General features: G+C 44.1%; 1 protein-coding gene across 4 annotated transcripts in view; it reads left to right on the top strand.

Annotated features, from left to right (window-relative positions):
• NEO1 (neogenin 1) overlaps positions 1-19,300 on the top strand; it is a 395,751-nt gene that overhangs the window by 152,754 nt on the left and 223,697 nt on the right. For all 4 annotated transcript variants that reach the window (XM_059714916.1, XM_059714914.1, XM_059714915.1 and 1 more), the window contains exon 2: positions 3,494-3,811. In XM_059714916.1, the coding sequence (XP_059570899.1) occupies positions 3,494-3,811 (318 nt within the window). The remainder of the gene's footprint in view (positions 1-3,493; positions 3,812-19,300) is intronic.

The raw sequence follows: 19,300 nt of genomic DNA, 5'->3' as shown, positions 1-19,300 counted from the left end.
GCGGGCTGAATATGGTGGCTTGTGCTGGCTCCCTGTGCTGCCTGCACTTTAATCTATGGGTTGGATCCAGCCTGTGAGCTGTTTGTTGGACCAAGGAATTGGTTTTATAGTGTTGTTGATGTTGAATACATACTCTTGCAAGGGAAAACAAATGTCTAGATTACAACTTTGGTTCTAATTCTATGATATTTCATATTAAATGCATCTACAAATTGTGGCATAAACATGACATCTTAAAGCAATTTGGTTATCCAGTGGTACTCAGTGTCATAGTGAAATCATCCAAAAATTGTGAGTCACTTTTGAAAAGATTGAAGGTTGATGTAATATTTCAGTATTTAAAACCACATGCGGCCTAATCAGTCTACTGCTGTGGCTCATGTGACATCCTATTAAATGGACACATAGTAAGTTGTGTTGGTGCAGCCAGCATAAAATATTGAGACCTGCAAGTGTGGCCCACTGTGGCAAATAGGTCAAGAACTGCTGCTGTATATCAATGGTGTTCAGCCTTTTTGCCCTGAAGGCTGGATGGGCAGTGCCTTTCCACTTACGGGCTGGATCTGGCTGGTGGGCCCAATTCAGCATGTGGGGCATGCACAGCAGGGGCCTGGTCCAGCTGTGTAGAGAGGAGCTGGGGATTGGCTGACTCATATCTGGCCACAGGGAGGTAAGGAGCATGGCTTGGCCCCCATCTGACTGGAAGGGGCTTGGGAATTTGGTGACAGGGGGAGGAAAAGCAATATTAATTGCCACTGCTCCCCTGCGGCCAAATTTTCTGACCAGTGGGGAGCTCTGCAGGCCAGGGATTGAGGGCTCCTGCTCTAGATAAATTTACCCAAGCAAGCAAGGGTCCACTAGATGTGAATTAGGAAAAAACTGATCCCAGAGACCAGAGGACATGCTACTTGGAACTGGCTGATAAAATGATCCATCAGCTCTTAATTACCAGTGTTGATGTTCATATCTTTGTCTTCAGCTTTCACATTTAACAACAAATGAATAAATATTTAGATCTTACATATATGGTTTCATGCTGTCAGCTGACCTAGGAAGATGACGCTGCATAAATCTTCCATTCTGTTCACCTGTTTTTACCCTTCCTGGTCATTGGAAACATCGTATTTCGGAATAGAAGTTTTGATTCTGGAGAGTTTTCTTTGGTAAATTTAATAGCTACAGATAATTAATATATAAAAGAACATGGGAAATAGGACGATGCAGGAAGTTCAACATCTGTATAAAATACAATATTATTTTAAAGTTTACTCATGTCCCTTATAACTCTTGTGGTAACTGTTGATGTGTTACTCTGAGAATTAGTATTAGGAGAGCATACATAGTAGTAAACTTACCATTGTCTAACAAGCAGGAGAAAAAAATAAAACACCTATTAATTGAATGTCTCACACTGTAAATTAAATGAGTAATTATGTAAGAAATTTGTGCTCAACTACAGGTTAACATAAACTTGAGCTTTAACAAGCTTCCCAAATTTACATGCACAGGCCTGCTACAAGTAGGTTTCAAATGTGCAAACATACAAACATATTTAAAACCACACTTTTTTTTGTTACCCGGAGAGAAAATGTAGGTAAATACTAAACATTCATTGAACAAGTTAATGTGGGTGCCCAAAATGTTAATGTGTTTTTCTTTAGTAATATTTTTTTTTGGAAATTGCCTAATCACAATTATAAGCAACATGAAATATATAGATGATAGCAAAATAAGGAAAAAGTTTCTTCATGAAACGGGATGTTTCTTCAGGCACGGAAGCAGAAAGGGATCTTGGAGTCCTAGTGGACTCCAAGATGAACGTGTCAGCAGTGTGACGAAGTCATCAGGAAAGCTAATGGTACTTTATCGTGTATCAGTAGATGCATGACGAACAGAACCAAGGAGGTGATACTTCCCCTCTATCGGGCGCTGGTCAGACCGCAGTTGGAATACTGCGTGCAATTCTGGGCGCCGCACTTCAAGAGGGATGTGGATAACCTGGAGAGGGTCCAGAGAAGGGCCGCTCGTATGGTTAAGGGCTTGCAGGCCAAGCCCTATGAGGAGAGACTAGGGCACCTGGACCTCTTCAGCCTCTGCAAGAGAAGGTTGAGAGGCGACCTTGTGGCTGCCTATAAGTTCATCATGGGGGCACAGAAGGGAATTGTTGAGGCTTTACTCACCAAGGCGCCCCTGGGGGTTACAAGAAATAATGGCCACAAGCTAGCAGAGAGCAGATTTAGATTGGACATTAGGAAGAACTTCTTCACAGTTCGAGTGGCCAAGGTCTGGAACGGGCTCCCAAGGGAGGTGGTGCTCTCCCCTACCCTGGGGGTCTTCAAGAGGAGGTTAGATAGGCATCTAGCTGGGGTCATCTAGACCCAGCACTCTTTCCTGCCTATGCAGGGGGTCGGACTCGATGATCTATTGAGGTCCCTTCTGACCCTAACATCTATGAATCTATGAACAGAAGAATTTTATTTTAAATTGAATCTGGAATAGGCTTGAAATGACGTTAAATGACTTAATCATAGTTAAATGGTATTAATTCTTTGTTTAGGATGCTCTGATATAGAGTGATGATAGTGTGTGGTTAAAGACTGGAGTTTTAAAGAGGATTGGTCTTTTTTGGTTCTCCTGTGTAGACTTGCTGCCAGTACGATAAACTTGACTTTATGTAATAGTTCTGTTCGATGGCACAGGTCTCTATTAGAGTCCCAAATTTTGTTGTATACCCACAGTTTGGGGCAAACCAATTCCTTTTGTTTTCTTTTTAAACTGAAATGTGTATGTGCTTATATATTTGCTGATTAATAAGATGTAATATTTTTAGGCAAGGTGTGTGTATCTACGTAGCTCATCATGATGCCATGTGACAATATCTCTTTTTGCTCTGAACAAGGCAGCACGTCTACACAGTAAAGTGCTATTCCATGCAGATTGTTGCTTGGAGCCCAAAACCATCATGGTCACATCAGCTCAGAGCCTCCCCTTCCTCCTTTCCTTGAGACTAATCAACTTCTTGTTCTGGAACTAGTTTGAATATAGCTGCATGGCACTGTTGCTGAACCTTATGCTATCTGGAAAGTAACTGGGGTTTTCTAATACAAAAATAAATCACAATAGGGCATTAAAAGGCCATTGGTACAAACCTTTGGAACCATAAAGATCCAGCCAATCAGTTTGTTTCCTTCTTAAGCAGGAACATGCAATTGATTTTTTTTCTGAGGTTTTCCACTTTTTCATAAACGTATGTTTTAGATGTATACCGTACAGTTATTCACTCAAAGCATCTATTGTGAAAAATATCATTACATGCTGAGAATGTGGCTTTTCCAAAATATTCAGGGGCATACTTTCAGCTGTAAATGATTACTAGAAACATTTTGGAGGAATCAAGTTTTGTGGGGGGTGGGAATGGGGAAAGAAATATATCTCCTTTTTATTAACAAACAGTAGAAGGATGAACTGATTGTTAATTTTACTTGTTTCACAGCATCCAGTGTGAGAACCTTCATGCCCTTCTATTTTGTGGTGGAGCCCACAGACACGTTATCTGTTCGGGGAGCTTCAGTCGTACTGAACTGTTCAGCTTTTTGTGAGACTTCTCCAAAAATTGAGTGGAAAAAAGATGGAACTTTTCTAAACTTGGTGTCAGATGATCGTCGCCAGCTGCTACCTGATGGATCTTTATTAATAAACAGTGTAGTGCATTCCAAACACAATAAGCCTGATGAAGGATACTATCAGTGTGTGGCGACTGTGGAAAGCCTTGGGACCATTGTAAGCAGAACAGCCAAGCTCACAATAGCAGGTGAGTCTTTAAATAACTTATTGCATGATGACATAGATGTATGCTTTTTTCCTTCGAAGTCAGAGTGGAATTTTTAGAGGTAAAGACAAAATTACCCTGGTGCTTAATTTGAGCAACACCTGATTTCTTGAACTGGTTGAAAATCACTATAATATCTTTTTTACATATAAGTGTCTCAGACAGTCTGAATTTTAAGGGAATGCTGTTGAGTAGGAAAGAAAAATGGGTAAAGATTTAATCAAATTGACTGGGAAGCTTGGGTTTATGAAAGCTTATTCTACGCGTCTCTGATTTAGTTAGTCCGTAAAGTGCAAATCTACCCTGTCTTCTGTCTGACTTTAGACTAACAGGTCTAACTACCTCTTTCTGGTCATGGAAAGGGAAATCAATTGTATATGTAAAGAAAGAGGCCCAGGAACTTAATATTTTTTCCACACAGTTTGCCAGAACTTAGATTTTTTTTTTTTGTCTCAGTTACTTCCTGGAAAAGTCTTTGGATTACTGCAAAAAAATAGTGCGCTATGGTAGTTCCAAGGTTCTAATAGTGGACCTTTGTCAAAATCAGGAAAGGTGAGATTGGATATTTCAAAAGCAACAGGAAAGATGCAAAATTTTGCTGGGGAATAAACCTTCTAACGTTTAAGTCTCTCAACATAGAAAAAAAAGCACAAAGCATAAGCCCACTTAGTTCGTTTGTAGAAATTGTTCTGGGTCATCTTAAAAGCTTGTCCTTACCCTTCCCCAAAATGTCCATAATTAGGAAATGGGAAGTTCTAGGTGAGTGATTGGTTGGCACGGGGAGAAATCTAGAATTTGATCAGACGGATTTGCATTATTTGAATGTCATGTTTAGTTCGTAACTGAGGCCTCAGCAATATCTGATTCTGTTGTTTTTATGGACATTAGCTTTATGCAAACTATACATGCTATATGAAGGAGCCTTCTAATGACTTCACAACAGCAAGTGAGACTTCAAAAACAAAAGACAAAGAAGCCAAGGCAATTTAAGGAGGGGAAAATGGCCTATGAAGCAATTTTCTTTCGTTTCTTTAATGATGTTTGCCTGCCTTTCTGACAATTTTTTTGGTTAATAAATGGCTCAGGGTCATGAATTCCTCCCGTCTGGGGTTGCAGCATCTCCCAGAGCTATTTCTTGTCATTTATATTCAGATGTTGTCTCTGTTAAATTATCGTGTGGTACTGTTTATTTCCAGTATTACTGATCTTTCACAGTTCACTTTTGGCTCTGTGTTACAGGAGTGGTTTCCAGAGTGTTTTTGGAATAGGAAATACATTCTTAAATTCCTTAGAAGTGCTGGCAATAAAGGCAATCCTCCACATTTTTTTTTTTTTTTAATCTATGGTATCATCCCTTCTCTTTTGACACAGTACTGAAATTAGGCTTTGTTGCTTTTTAAACCAGATCATTTTACACAATTTGGTATCTCTGTTATCATTTTCAGTCTCTGAACATGAATAGGTAAAGCCAATATATTTAAAAATGGAAGAGAATCCAGAACACCTTTTTAAACTATCTAGCTTGTCCAATTGCATTTTGAAAATCCCACCACTTAACAAATCTGACTCTGTTACGCTTCCATGGTTCTTGGAGCCACCTGTACACGTGCATCAAGGCTGTTCTCATGCTCTGTAATTTGAATCTACTGGAGTGTGGTAATTGCCACGTTCCAGCACACTCCAGTGTCACTTGTATCAGTGTCCCCATGCTGAAAAATACCAGCAGGGGCACTTTAAAGCTCGTTGAACGAGCTTTAGTTAAAGCGCCCCTGCTGCCATTTTTCAGTGCGGGGACGCTGATACATGTGACACTCTGGGCGCTTTAATTAGAGTGGGTCTTGGAGCTGCTCTAATTAAAGGACCCCCCCCACACACATACACACCTCCCAGAGCATGTGTATACATGCCCAAAACATTTAAGAGCATGTAATCAGTAGCAGAAACGGATTAGTCCGCTCTGGATGCATTGGAGTACAAATATTTATCATGCAAATATTCTCAAGTCTTACCCACAGTCAGCAGCCCAGCTGTATTACAAAAGTATTGTTCAGACATGTACATGGAAATGTCCATCAAACACACCGTCTTAAAAAGCTGTTTTTTCCTGAGAGCTTGCCCAAAGCCCTATACATCATTTAAGCCTTTGAGAAAACAAGAACATAATTGGAGTAGGACACAAATTTAGGTTTAATCTCTTTGATCTTTTGCAGACTGCTTAATTTAACCAAGCCTCATTTTCCTATGTGACTGATTTTTCCCATTTCCCATCTTTTTTGTATAACTTGTTTGTTTAGTCCGGCAGGTCTTGGTGGTGGCACCTCATGTTTATATACCTTGTACATAGTGAGGCTCCAATTTTAGAAGGTCCTTGTAGAAAATAATGCAAATAAGTAATATTGGAATACAGGGAGGGTTATGTTACACTTGCATAGTGCTCTGCTTGGGGTGCACTTCATCTGTTTAAAAAAAACCAATATGGTAATAAGCACATTTTAACACTGTTTGCAATAGATATATTTTTCAATGGCAAAAATACTTGTGAGTAATGCAGGCCAGAGAAGGCCATTGCTTGTATTTTAATATAACAAAATACACCCAACCTTTCCTGAGTTTTTAAATTTATTTAAAAATTGGTATTTTTAATTATGCTAGTTTACATTAAAGTTGAACTCTGCCTATTCTGATTTGACTATATAACTTATTATGGGAATGATAAGTTATGTTTTAAAATTATTTTCTAATGTTACAAAATTTAAAATGTGCCAATATGAGAGAGCTCTTATTTCATCCCTATAGAATAGAGCAGGGGTAGGCAGTGTTTTTTGGCCAGAGTGCTGAAAAAACCACAATGTCTACCTTGTAAGGTACTGGAGTGCTGGCACACCATAAAAACAAAACGGGGAGGGGGGGGACATGGCAGGATGCACTGCATATTTAATACAGTTGGGAATCATAAATGTTGCTTTTTTTACAGTAAATACCAAGTTTTCAAAAAATTCTAAACCTGGTGACAGTAAATAAAACTTCATGTACTGCCTTTGTACTTTTGATTTTTTTTTTTTCTTATTAAGCATGTTATAATGAGAGGGGGGAGAGAGGAGCAGGGAGCAGCAGGCAGTGGGTGAGTCACTGCGGGCAGGCTGGCCTGGCCAGACCCTTGGGAAGGCTGCAATCGGAGGAGAGCTGGTGTCAGGCAGGGAACAGGGGCTGCCTCAGGCCACAGCGGGGGGCCCAGCAGCACCGGAGGTGGGGCCCAGCCGGTCCGTGCAGCTCTGCCGGGATGGGGCGCAGCCACCCTGCCCGTGAAGGGATGCTGCCTGGCTGGGGCAGGATGCCGGGCTCAGGGGGCTCCTTCTTGGCCTCTGTGCGTGCCAGGTACAGTATGAGTGAGAGCTGCAGCTGCAGGCTGTTACCTCGGGCTCTGGGAACAGCTGCCGAGCTGGCCGGGAGCCTGCCATGCAGCAGCTCTGTGCAGTACCTGCCCTGGCCCCTTGAGGAGAGCTGCAGGTGGGCAAGGCCAGAGCCCGGGCAGTGTGGGGCAGCTGCGGTGGCTGTTCCCAGAGCCTGAGGGAACAGCATGTGGCTGCGGCTCCCACTCATACTGTACCTGGCACGTGGGGATGGTTCTGCCCTGCCTTCGCTGTGCCCAACGTGCAGAGAGGCCGATCCCAGAGAGGGAAGCTGAGCCCAGCTGAGCCCAGCCAGGCAACATCCCCAGATGCGCAGGGTAGCTGAGGTCCATCCCCCACTTCCTGCCCAGCCCCCACCTTCCTCAGGGCCTGACGGGCCTGGCTTGCCCACAGTGCCCTCTGCTCCCCCTTCACCCCCTGCTGCCCAGACCCTGCCCTGACCGCCTGGCCTCAGCACCCAAGTGCTGCCCTGCCCGGGTGGGACAGTGCTGCCCTGCTTGCCTGACCCCAGGGCTCCACCACCTGCTGGAAGCCTCCAGGGCAGCAACCCTGCGCAGCACCTGCCCCAGCCCTGTCTATCCACAGCTCCCTCCAGGGGCCAGCCAGACGGAGGGCGCAGCCTGGGAGCAAGGGGCAGGGGCAGTAGAGCACAGACAGCCTCCCTGCCTGTGTTCCCCTGGCTCCGCCCCGGTGCCTGCCGCCACGCTGCGACTTGTGGCTGCACAGGACAGCCCAGAGCAGCAACTTAAATTGTTTAAAAACTTTTTTTTCTTGCATGCCTCTCGGCTTGCTGGGAAAAATGTCTCCACGTGCCACTAATGGCCTGTGTGCCAGGGATTGCCAACCCCTGGAATACAAGATACTTGTGGCTAAAGTAAGCAATTGCTGTCTGCAAATTTTGAATGTGTTACTGTTGGAGACAGTGCTGAATACGAAATCTATTTAGAAGAGCTTGGTGAAAAATAAAAAAAAAATCCAAAAAGCACAAAACCCTCATCATTTCATTCTGAATTCTTAGGTTTTGGATTGCTTTGACAGTGACAGAGTATGTTATTTTGGGGAAATAGACTGTTGGTTGCTTGCTTCATTTTATGTTTGTGGCACAGTGTGATAAACTTGTCATTGTGGTACTGAACAATTGATGATGTTATGCCATGGAAGGTTTCCAATGCAGTCGACTATGTTGTTAAAAAAAAAACCAAAAACAACCCACCAAAAAACCCTTTTCCATATGTGATGATAGATTTGATGCTTACTTAGCCTTTAGTTCAGTTCCAAGAGAACTTCAAGTGTTTTCTGTTCTCTTTAGATTGGAGTGTTCCAAGCTAACTAGTTATACTGTTAACAAGTGGAGGCAGAGAAAATATAAAAGGATACAGTCAAGTTAAAAGAGACAGATGCAGTGTTTAGGTCCCATGGTTTAAAATTTTGAAAAAGGTGAATTTTGTTCAGCAGTGCTTAGTCACTGTGCATGGTTTGTCATCATGGAATATTCTTGCAGTAGCATGTCTATCTATTTAAAAAGAAAATTAAGAGTGTGAAATCAACACGTGCGCAGAAAGCAGGAGGAGAGAATTAGCACATGGTTTAAACTGTTGACCAACTTGCACATTTGCAGTCTTTAAGAATGCAACACTGATGTTTAAATCAAGTAAGTCCAACTTCTGTACCCCTGGGGACTGCGAAGACACTCCCCTAACCAAATGTTGCACTGCACATCTGTGTGGGCCATCCTTCTGCCCCCTGCCCCGCCCGGCAACTTGGGGCTCCCCCACTGTTGTGCTGTGCAGGTGTGCAAGGAGTATTCCTTCTGCTGCAATGCATGCCTGTGACATACAGCAGCTTTTGGGGGGGTGCGGCTGTGTGATGTTCCTGGTGCCACACAGCCATGAATTTCCCTACCTTTTCATCCCCCAGGCACAGCAGCTCCCTGCACTGCTGCAATGTCCAGGCTCTAGCGTTGAAGGCAGATGTGCGGGCTGGGAACGATCCAAGGCCCTTTTTTTGCGCCGTGGGCTGTGGCCAGCAGCCTGGACACGCCGGGTCGGGGAAGGCAGGCGGCGCGCTAGAATTAGGCACGGACGCTTAATGGTTGTTTAAGATTGTTTACTTACACCGAAGATGGTCGCAGTGTAGGCTGGAACGTTTCCAGGAATACTTTGCTTAAATCCTAGTTTAAGGACTCAGAAAGAACTCTGATTCACTCACAGGAAGTTTTCGAGGCTCCGTGGAACTTTGCGCGCAGGAAAGGGTACGTCGAGGGATCGTTCGGCGACGGGGAGAAGAATCGATAGGTGATCAGTCTATCGATCAGCTTAGCTGCAAGTCAAATCTCCTTAGAGGCACTCTGCAGCGTGCTCAAAGTTCTCCGACTTGGGCGGAAACCACTCAAGCCTCTTATACGGCTAGCAAGCCAATCGCTAGCCACCACGTAGGAATAATTTAGAACTGACCAATAGTGGGGCACGAATTTAAATACAAATGGAGGGAACTCCTTGCAACGTGCATTTCTGTGCTGCAACAAAGAAATGCACCCTGCAAAGAAAGCTACAAAAGGCGGGAAAATAATTCAGCAGTGCCGAAGCGCGCACAAAAAAAAATCACACCCTTGGGTTGTGACAGCAGAAAGTGGTAGATGAAGGGGAGGGGGGAGGCTGGAGACTCTGGTTGCTTTTGCAATGGGAGCTATGTGGGGAGCAGCAGCCAGATGAGTCTGGGGGCTGCATATTAACCCTTTGGGGCTACCGGTTGCACAGCCCTGCTCTAAGCACTGGCTTTGAATGCCACTGTTATGTCCTGTTTCATTCTAGAAACTGCGATAGCTTGAAAATAAAACACTTGACAGTTAAGTTCCTAATCTTGTTCACTGTTAACCCAAGGGTGTCAATGCATGCCTGGGTTGATCTTCAGGCCAGATGAGCCTGGCCAGAACCAGTGTTCAGGGCTGTCCAGTGGAGTGTCATGTGCAGGGTGTTTCCTATTTCAGCCCTGTGTGCCATGTGCATCATGGTTTATGGAGCCAGCACGGCAGCACAAGCCCCAGACTGGGGCTGGCATGTGTTGCAGGCACTGTATGGGGGTTGACCAATCCACAGGACAGTGGGGCCAATACAGGACACACCAGGCTAGCTGTGGAGGCAGCATTTTGAGGCCAGTTTGGTAGAGTGCAGCATGCAGGGTTGGTCCAAGACCCACAGGCTGGATCTGGCCCACCGGCCTGTGTTTTGATACCCCTGCTTTAACCTGTACTTAAAGTTAAGATTCATTTACAAATTTAGAGGCTAGACTTGTTTTTATTAATATGTTTGCTAATGGCAGAAAGTCTTTGCCTTCATAGAGCTAAATTGCTAGTGTTTAATGATGGAAAGGTATTTACATTTTTGGCAAGCTAATAAAGTTATTGTGCTTTTTTTATAAAACAAAGCAGATTGCAAACCTCAAGAGGGTGTTTAGTTTCACTGAAGCATTTACATTTTTTTGGTCTGCAGGAGTTCAGCATGTCAGAAGCTGTATTAGTTGCGAGTTCAGCTCTGGCTATATTTGCACTGTCATTTTGTTCGCAATTTTACGTTCTCTCTTTGATGTTTGTGACACTCTACTTTTGACTCTGTATAGGTGAGCATTGTAAATGTGCAAGGAAGGATGCATGTTTACATACCTTAGGAAAACAGATGCAAAATGTCAATTAATTCTTTTTATTTATACCTCATCTTCCCAAATGAAGATTCACCTGTTGTTTTTAATGAAGAGTATAGTGACATTTTTTCTTTACTACATTTTAAAATAAACCAGTCTGTATTCCCAGTCATTATTTACAAGCTCATGGTAAAATCTTTGTTCAGTCTTAATCCTTGACAAAGTCATTTTTAAAGCATTATTGGACACGAAGCAAAATGCCATTGCCACTGAATTTCATACTAATTATTTATCAGAGTTGTATGTGACAAATAGTTTTAATCTGTGTTCACTAGAAAAGGCTATTGAGTAATTAAATTTAAACTTCAAGTCTTTGTAGCTTGGCTTAAGTTGGATATATTATTCTGTTTCTCTTTTTTCCTAGCACTGTGCTGTCTTATGAACTTAATAATATGTGCTTTGACACTCATGCTTGGCTGGCTTGGCTATGGCAATTTATTCTTATGGAAAGAAGTTTTATAAATGAAGTGATATTGTTTGCAGGTACAGTTGTATGACTGAATGTCATAATTTTTTCCAAGAACTAATTCAGAATATCTCATCTTACATTTCTTTTGTTTACCATAGTGATATTTTTTCTATTATGTCATCAATAAAGTAAACGTGTTTTGAATAATTTTAATCAACAAGGATTCATGAAAACCTCAGTGTGTTGGTTTTCTTCAGCAAATAAGCAATTGTTAATTGGTTGGGTCCTTTAATACCAAGACAAGCATTTTGTAACCATTGAGTGTTTTGTGTGAGGCCTGCATACAGGTCTCTTTTCAGTGTTGAATAGATGATCCTTATTGAGTGATGGATTTAAATAAAGAAGCAGGAAATGGGCTTGTCCCTGTAATCCACTACCATGAAGGAAACGCATGCGACTGATCTCATGTGATCTGAGTCATGGTGACAGAGATAGCTCTGGAAGTACAAGTTGCACATTCTTAGGCCAGGGACAGAAGTTACACATAAACTGGCTTAAGTGATCAGAAATTGGTTTAAACCTGTAACAGAACAGAAGTTCAGTATACATAAACCAATTTCAAAATGACCAAGTTTAGGTTTAAGATGAACCTAGTTGGCTCTAGTATCAGACTGAACTGATTTAGGTAAAATTGATTTATGGAACTTCTATCCCAGATCCCTTCCTGGGTCAGGTTAACTCATAGTACCCCAGCATCCCAGGATGCTTTGCAGCCTTGGGCTATGCTGCCTGGTCCAGTGGAGCAGCGACTGCCTCGCTCTACTGCTCCTAAGCTTGCTCCTGCCTGTGTCCATCAGCCGGCAGGGGCAGGGGAGCAGACCCCCAGCACCCTAGCCAGGATCTACACAGCACATGGGGGGAGGGAAAGCCCCTGTGGTGGGGCTTTTCAGACCCTGGCAGCCCATTCCCCGCCCCGCCCCAGCTGCTGATTGCTTCAGTGGCTGCCACAGAAGGGAGGGAGGAGGAGTCCTCTGGGCCAGGTGCCTGCCCATGCCCTGGGGGGCTTCCCCCACTCAAGCCGAGGCTCCCCTAGAAAACTTCCCTCCAGAACACTGCTTGCCTTAGCCCTGCGAATCTCAGACAGCTTAAGGGTGTGGAGGGAAATTCTGTTCCTCCACAGCTGGTTTTTCCTTAGCTGCTGTGAATCTGAGCCAGAACTAATGCAGGAGAGCAGAGGAATTTTCCTTTGCTCCCTGGGCTATCCCCAAGATTGACAGCAACCAAGACCAAGGCTTGGCAAAGAGAAGAATTCCCCACAGCATCTTGTGACTGCCTGAGGCTGGGTTGGGGTAAGCCTCCCAAAGCATGTGCTGCCTGGTGCCACCCCGCCAGGCTGCATGGGCAGGCACCTGGCCCGGAGGACTCCTCCTCTCTCCCTGCAGGGGCAGCTGCTGAAGCAGTCGGCAGCTGGGAAGGGGGAAGGTGTATTTCCCTCAGCTCCCCAGGGCTGCCTGGGCTGGGGAACCCAGACTGAGGGAAGTCCTCTGAGGGGGAGGCTCTGAGGTGGGTCAGCACCCAGGCAGGGGACTCCTTAACACCCTGTGGGGGGACAGCAGGACTTTGCAGACACTTGGCTGGGCTGGCAATAGCCAGCAGGCTGGGAGATATGCTCTGGCACCCCCCACCTGCTGGCCTGGGTCAGTGCAGGCTTCCCCCTGCCTTCCCCTGTTGAAAACTGAACGTTCAGTTCACCACAGAGTGAAGGAGTTCTTCTGAATAATTCTCCCTCTAAAATGAGGCTGGCCAAGCTACCTATTTATTCCAAAACACATGAAGGTCTAAAGCAGGGGTGGGCAAAATGTAGCTCGGAGGCCAGATATGGCCCGCCAGGCCATTCTATCTGGCCCGCAGGGCCCCTAAAAAAAATGTAGAAAATTAATATTAATCTGCCCTGGGCTGCCTGTCATGTGGCCTTTGATGGCTTTCTGAAACTCAGTAAGCGGTCCTCTCCCAAAAATAATTGCCCACCCTTGGTCTAAAGTGACCTTTTCCTAGTAGTTAATATAGTTAACACTTTAACTCAAACTGTGCTGTACTGCTGAAGGCTTTGGTTTCAAATCTTGATTCTAATGTATGGTAGAGGGGTGGTTATATTTGCATGTCATTGCATTTGATTTTACTCTTTTTCCTTTTTCAACATTTTTCTTTAATGAAGTTTATTAGATTAAAAAATGTGACTGCCCAGACTATTTAGGCTGCAAAATTAAGTGCTTGAAATGTTATGATAAATAATTTGTTGCTTGTATAACCTTAATTTTGCTCCCTTGTTTGTATGCATATGAGGCAGCCTTTAGCAATGACAGCCATTCAGAAAGTGGCAAGGATGTGTTAAACATAATTTGCTTCATATTTGTGAAGCACTTGGATACTGCAATGAGTGCAACCTAGAGGAATGCACAAGGAAATTACTTTCCTTAGTGTAGGAGTTGGAGGGTATGTGGCAAGTAAGACCTGAGCCCATATTATGCTGAATGAGGAGGATACAAAACAAAAGTTCAAGAATGATTTGTTCAGTAAATATGGTCTGTCATGTGAACCGAATGAGGCTGGGAGCCGCACAGCATAAAAATATAGGGAAAGTTAAGATGCCTGCAGAAGTTTAACTTTGGCATTTTCTGAGTTTATAGTGCTTCTCTTTGCAACTTTAGATTTCTTTTAATGAAGATATTTGTATGGAATTCCCTTGGGTGTGTTAAAAATGTAAACAACACTAATTAAGTTGAACTATTTGCTGCACCACAGAATTACTTTCTGTACAAAATTCTCTGTCATGGGAATTCACTTGTTCTTGCTCTTGTAACAATATCTGATTCTCCTCACGTTCTTTTCCACATCATGCCCAGGACTGAGGAAATATAGTTATGGGTTTGACATGCACATTTCTTCCAAGGGAGCTTCTTTTAGACACTGTTGAACAAGTTGAATTCTTCACTGAATCCTTAAGAATTTTTCTCACTTAAATGTCTCTTGTTGACAAAAACTTGATGCAGTTTCAGGTTCTCACCGGTGCCACTGCAACTTTCAGCTGTATCAAAATGCCATCTCTCCCCCCCCCCCCTTTTTTTGTACTGTGGCCAAGAAACTTTTCCCAAATAACCAGAAAGGCTGCTGTAGAGAGAGATTCTCTGCAGGACATTGAAGACTTGCTGTTGAAATGCATCCTTGCTACAAAGGAAAGTAAGTTATTTTTCTCCAGCCGTACACTTTCCTCTTTAAGCCAACACTTAAGTGTTTGGTTTTCTCCCTCCACCCCTTACCATCCAGCCGTTTTTTTTAAATGTCAGTTAGTCTCAAGAAGACTGTGATAGTGTACCAAGGGGTAGAAGAACCAATATCTGACATCACACTGAAGGATAAACCTCTTGATGTCATTGATGGTTTTTGCTGCTTGGGTTCTATGATCAGCAGGAATCTTGACCTTCAGACTGAACTGTCTAACAGAATTGGAAAAGCAGCTAAGAATTTTGGCCTGTTACAGAAACATGCATGGAATAAGAGCAAACTATCAATACAGTGAAGATGTGAATCTACGAGACTTGCATGCTGTCATCCCTGCTTTATGGTTCAGAAATGTGGACTACATAGGCTAAGCACATAAAGAGATTGAGCAGCTTCCACATGAAATGTCTACTTAAGATCCTAAAACTAAAGTGGGGAGACAGAATGCCAAACACAGAGGTACTGGAGCATACAGGACAGACGTGTTTAGAAACCACCATCAAGAACAGGCGGTTATAATAGATCAGCCATTTCAGGAGAATGGGAGAAGAGCATATTCTCCAGAATATTTTGTATAGAAAGATTTGAGATGGCTCTAGAAAGTGGGGTCAACCCCCTATGGCAGTACCACAATGTGTGCCAAAATGATGCAAAGTCATTTAATATCTGTAGAAAGCTAGGAGGAGTGTGCAGAATCCCATATGATTTGGATTGATCATCTGGCACTGGGTGCAGCTCAACATGAAGAAGCTTTGATCTAGAGGATGGAAGCAAAGCAAGAAAGAAGAAAGCAAGTAGCCTGTTGATATCTTTAAATTATCTTTAGGGACCTGGAGGTCATAATTCACCATAAAAATAAGTATGAGCCACCAGTGTGATGCCACAGTTAGCAGAGAAAATAATATGTTGGCATGCATCAACCGATGTTTCTCAAGCAGAACTAAGGGAGTTATTCTCCTGCTCTGCTTGGCATTGCTGAGGCCACAGCTGGAGTACTGCATCCAGTTTTGGGAGCTGCAGTTCTAGAAGGATGTGGAGAAGCTTGAGAGGCCAGGAAGAGCCACTCATATGATTAGAAGCCTGAAGAGCAAGCCATATGAGGAAAGGTTGACAGATATGGGACTACTCAGCCTCGTAAAGAGAAGACTTCAGGGGGATTTGGTGGCAGCTTACAAACATATCAGGGGCTAGGTGAAAAACTATTCACCAAAGTGCCCCAGGGGAAAATCAGGAACAATGGTCATAAACTCCTAGAAGAAGGTTCCAGACTGGATATAAGGAAAGACTTCTTCACAGTTGACGTGACCAGGCTCTGGAATGGATTCCCAGTTGGGGGTGGTGCAGGCACCTACCCTGGAGATCTTCGGAACAAGACTTCACACACATACCTTGTTGGGGTTATTTGACCCCAGCAGTCTTCCCTTCCTACAGCAGGAGGGCTGGACCTGATGATCTTACGAGGTCCCTTCCAGCCCTAAACTTCTGTGAATCTGTGAATTTCAGTTGGTAAACTCTGGATCCAAACACACTTTGAACATGCAGTTTACTCACTAAACTATACTTTCAAATGTAATGCTTTCTGCTTGGAGCTTAGTTTTTCTGACTTCCTAGATCTAGACCTTCTCTGGTGTTTTTTGGATGTTTTGCTCTGTCCAGGCTGTATTAAATCAACAGTATAATGATACCTCTGTATCTTGTTGAATAGCAGCATATCTTCTCCTTTGAGAAAATGAGGTAAAATAACAACTGTTTTCGTATATTGTGTCTTTTTGAAGCCTGTTTTTTAAAATAATAAATGCAAACAATTCTTAGGGAGTGTTCCAACTGGCTGTTCCAATAAACAGGTGCATCTGGGCTTTCATGGGAAGCTCTGTTTTCAAATAAAATTATTTACACCAAAGATCCCAATGCAGGCTACAGTACTAACAACACACTGAAGGGTTAATGAGCTTTCGTTTAGCTGAAGGTTGAATTTCATTAATCTGGTATTTCAGTTAGTCTATAATGTATCCAGGTCACTCACTCCAGATGCTGGTATTCATGTGTTTTTCAGAAATCAAAAGTATTAGCTTTTTGGATAATCTCAATTTACAGGAAGGGATGGGCAAGGGATAGGGTCCAACTCTGAAATACAACCTTGTTCCCTTTCTTTCTCCCACCCTACAATGGAATATTGGAGCACAAGTTTGACAATGTAAGGAAACTTGAAATGTTGTGTCCTCAAGAGAATTCAAATTAAATTTAGCTTCCCCTGACCCTTCTAGGTTAAATGGAAAAGGAGCTTTCATTGGATAGTATTGCATTAATACCTTAGTATTCATATTCACTTGCTAAAATGTACCACATTATATATAAGGAATGTTTAAGACAGATTTTACAAAGACCTCTAAAAATTCAATTTTACCATGATGATAAAACTCATTCTTCTGTTGATTTTCTTTATTCAATCACTATTGTGTAACGCTGTGAAAAAATGTATTCTGCTTCCCGATTTTCCTGAATAGAGAAGTATTAGATTGTGCTTTTGAATTGTAAAATGACAGTCTTAGTCTTTTAGACACTTAGCTGAAGTGTACTTAATGTGTGTTAAACTACTCAAAGTAAATGACATATTGGTGGTAAGTGTTTTTTGCAACATTACATTTTCATGAAGAAAGCAACTAATTTTTTTTCATTCATGCCTTAACAAATATATCAGTTAAAAATATACTTTATTTCATGCTACGTTACTGTTCAGTGATAGATGATTGGGAAGGTTGAGTAGGGCTCTTTTTTGTGGCAGTACCATTTATACAACTTCTGTCAACTCCCAGTAGAAACTAAGAAACAATTTGGACAATTTCCAGGTAAAAAACAAAGCTTTTTACAAAGGTAAAAAACAGCCTAGCTCAGTCTGTCATTCTCTACTGCGTGCAAGCTTTATTTACCTCATCATGTGAACATACAAACAAAAGTGGACTTTCTCTTATAAGATACTGTTCACCTCTGCAGCCTTACTATGGAAATGCTCATGCCCTGAATCTTTGGAGACTTTTTGCCTTAGTAGGACCTGTCAAGTGCACCCTAGGCCTGCCCCTCCTCATAGCTTTACATCAAGGGGATAAATGGCAACATACAGGTTCTCTCCTCATTTTCTTCTCAACTGCCTGGGTGGAGATGTAGTGTTTTGTTGGCTCGCCTCCATGCTCACCATGTTGACTTGCAGCCTGGCTGTGGTCAGGGAGCACAGCAGTGGTGCTGGGAGAGGGGCTAGGTGAATTTTGGGGTGACTGCAGCCCCCCCCAGAACCCCCTCCCAATGCTGTGCCTGCCTGCCCCAAGCGCAGCCTGGCCCAGCCCTCCTGCTGGGAAGAGCTTGGTACCACCCTGGCCTGAGCCCACAGTGGCAGCCTGCCCTTGGCCCACTCACAGATCCAGGAGCACACCCCCATGCCCTCTTGGGATGTGTACAGCAGTGGGAGCTACCCCTCCTTCTGTCCCTGGTACCCCATGGACAAGCTGCTAGTGGCTCTGTCCTGTACTCACCTTGGCTGAGCAGCGCTTGCCCCAGCCCCACTCCCTCCCTCACCATGGGGGCCTCTTTCTGCCCCCTGCCATGCCCCTTCCCTCCCTGCAGCAGGCTTACCAGCCCGACACTGGTCTCCAAGCCGCCCGGCTGTATATCAGAATTGGATGGGTATCAGCTGATATAGCTCCTTAAAAATTGGCCATTGGTATCAGCCCCAAAAGTCTCGGTGCACCCCTACTCAAAGCATGAAGTAGTGGTGTATCCGATTGGCTTCTTAACAAGTCCTTCTCCAGGCATCCTTCCCTGCCACTATGTGCAGCTCAAGGGACTCCACTGGAAGTGGCAGGGAGCTCCATTCCCTGCTTCCCGGCAGAGTCCCAGGAGCTGCATGTGGCAGCAGAGAAGGCCACTGGCTCCATTGCACAGGGCTTCCTTCCCTGGTGCGCAAGGGCCAGAAGCTGCACATATGAGCCCTTTGCGATAGAGATGGGCTGGCCTGGTTCTAGTTGCCACTATATGCAGCTCTTGGAACTGGCTAGAGCCACGCATTGTCTGGTGGCTGCACCTGTATGGGCCATGAGCACCCTGAGGGCATGGTGCTGGCTGCTGCTGCTGCCAACAAGAGCTGTATATCATGGCAGGGAGGGGAAGCCTCACACCCCTTCATCCTCTCTCACACCCTGGAAACCCCCACCCACAGCCTGCCCACCTTAGCTCCGTGCTGCCAGCATCCCACTGGGTGTGGGCCCTGGGCTCCATACTTCTGCCAGCCCCAACCCCATATTCCCACTCAGCTGCAGCTTCCCTACTTGGTGCCTGGAGGAAGCACTGAGGCAGGAACATGAGGAGAACCTGTTGGAGACCAGAGAAGCCAAGCAGGTCCCCTGGCGGCTGCAGCAGTGGCAGCAGCATCTCTGCTTGGAAGTTTTGCGTGCTGGCCAGGGTCAGGGCCCTCCTGCTCAGGAAGGTAGGAGTAAAGCATGTGGGCTGGGCAGGGTACAATTAATTTCTGGGTGCCTGTGGGCTAGATGAAATCGCCTGGTGGGCTGGATCCATCCTGCAGGCCGTAATTTGTCCATCCCTGGTTTAACCTATACCGTCATCAAGCCTCTGGGACAGATGCAGTATTTGATAGTATGGTTCTTCCATTGTCATTTTCTTAGGGATCTC

This window comes from Alligator mississippiensis, chromosome 11 (genome assembly GCF_030867095.1).
Source record: "Alligator mississippiensis isolate rAllMis1 chromosome 11, rAllMis1, whole genome shotgun sequence".
Taxonomy (NCBI): domain Eukaryota; kingdom Metazoa; phylum Chordata; order Crocodylia; family Alligatoridae; genus Alligator; species Alligator mississippiensis.
Note: the sequence above shows the minus strand (reverse complement) of the source record. Positions and strands in the feature narration are given on the sequence as shown.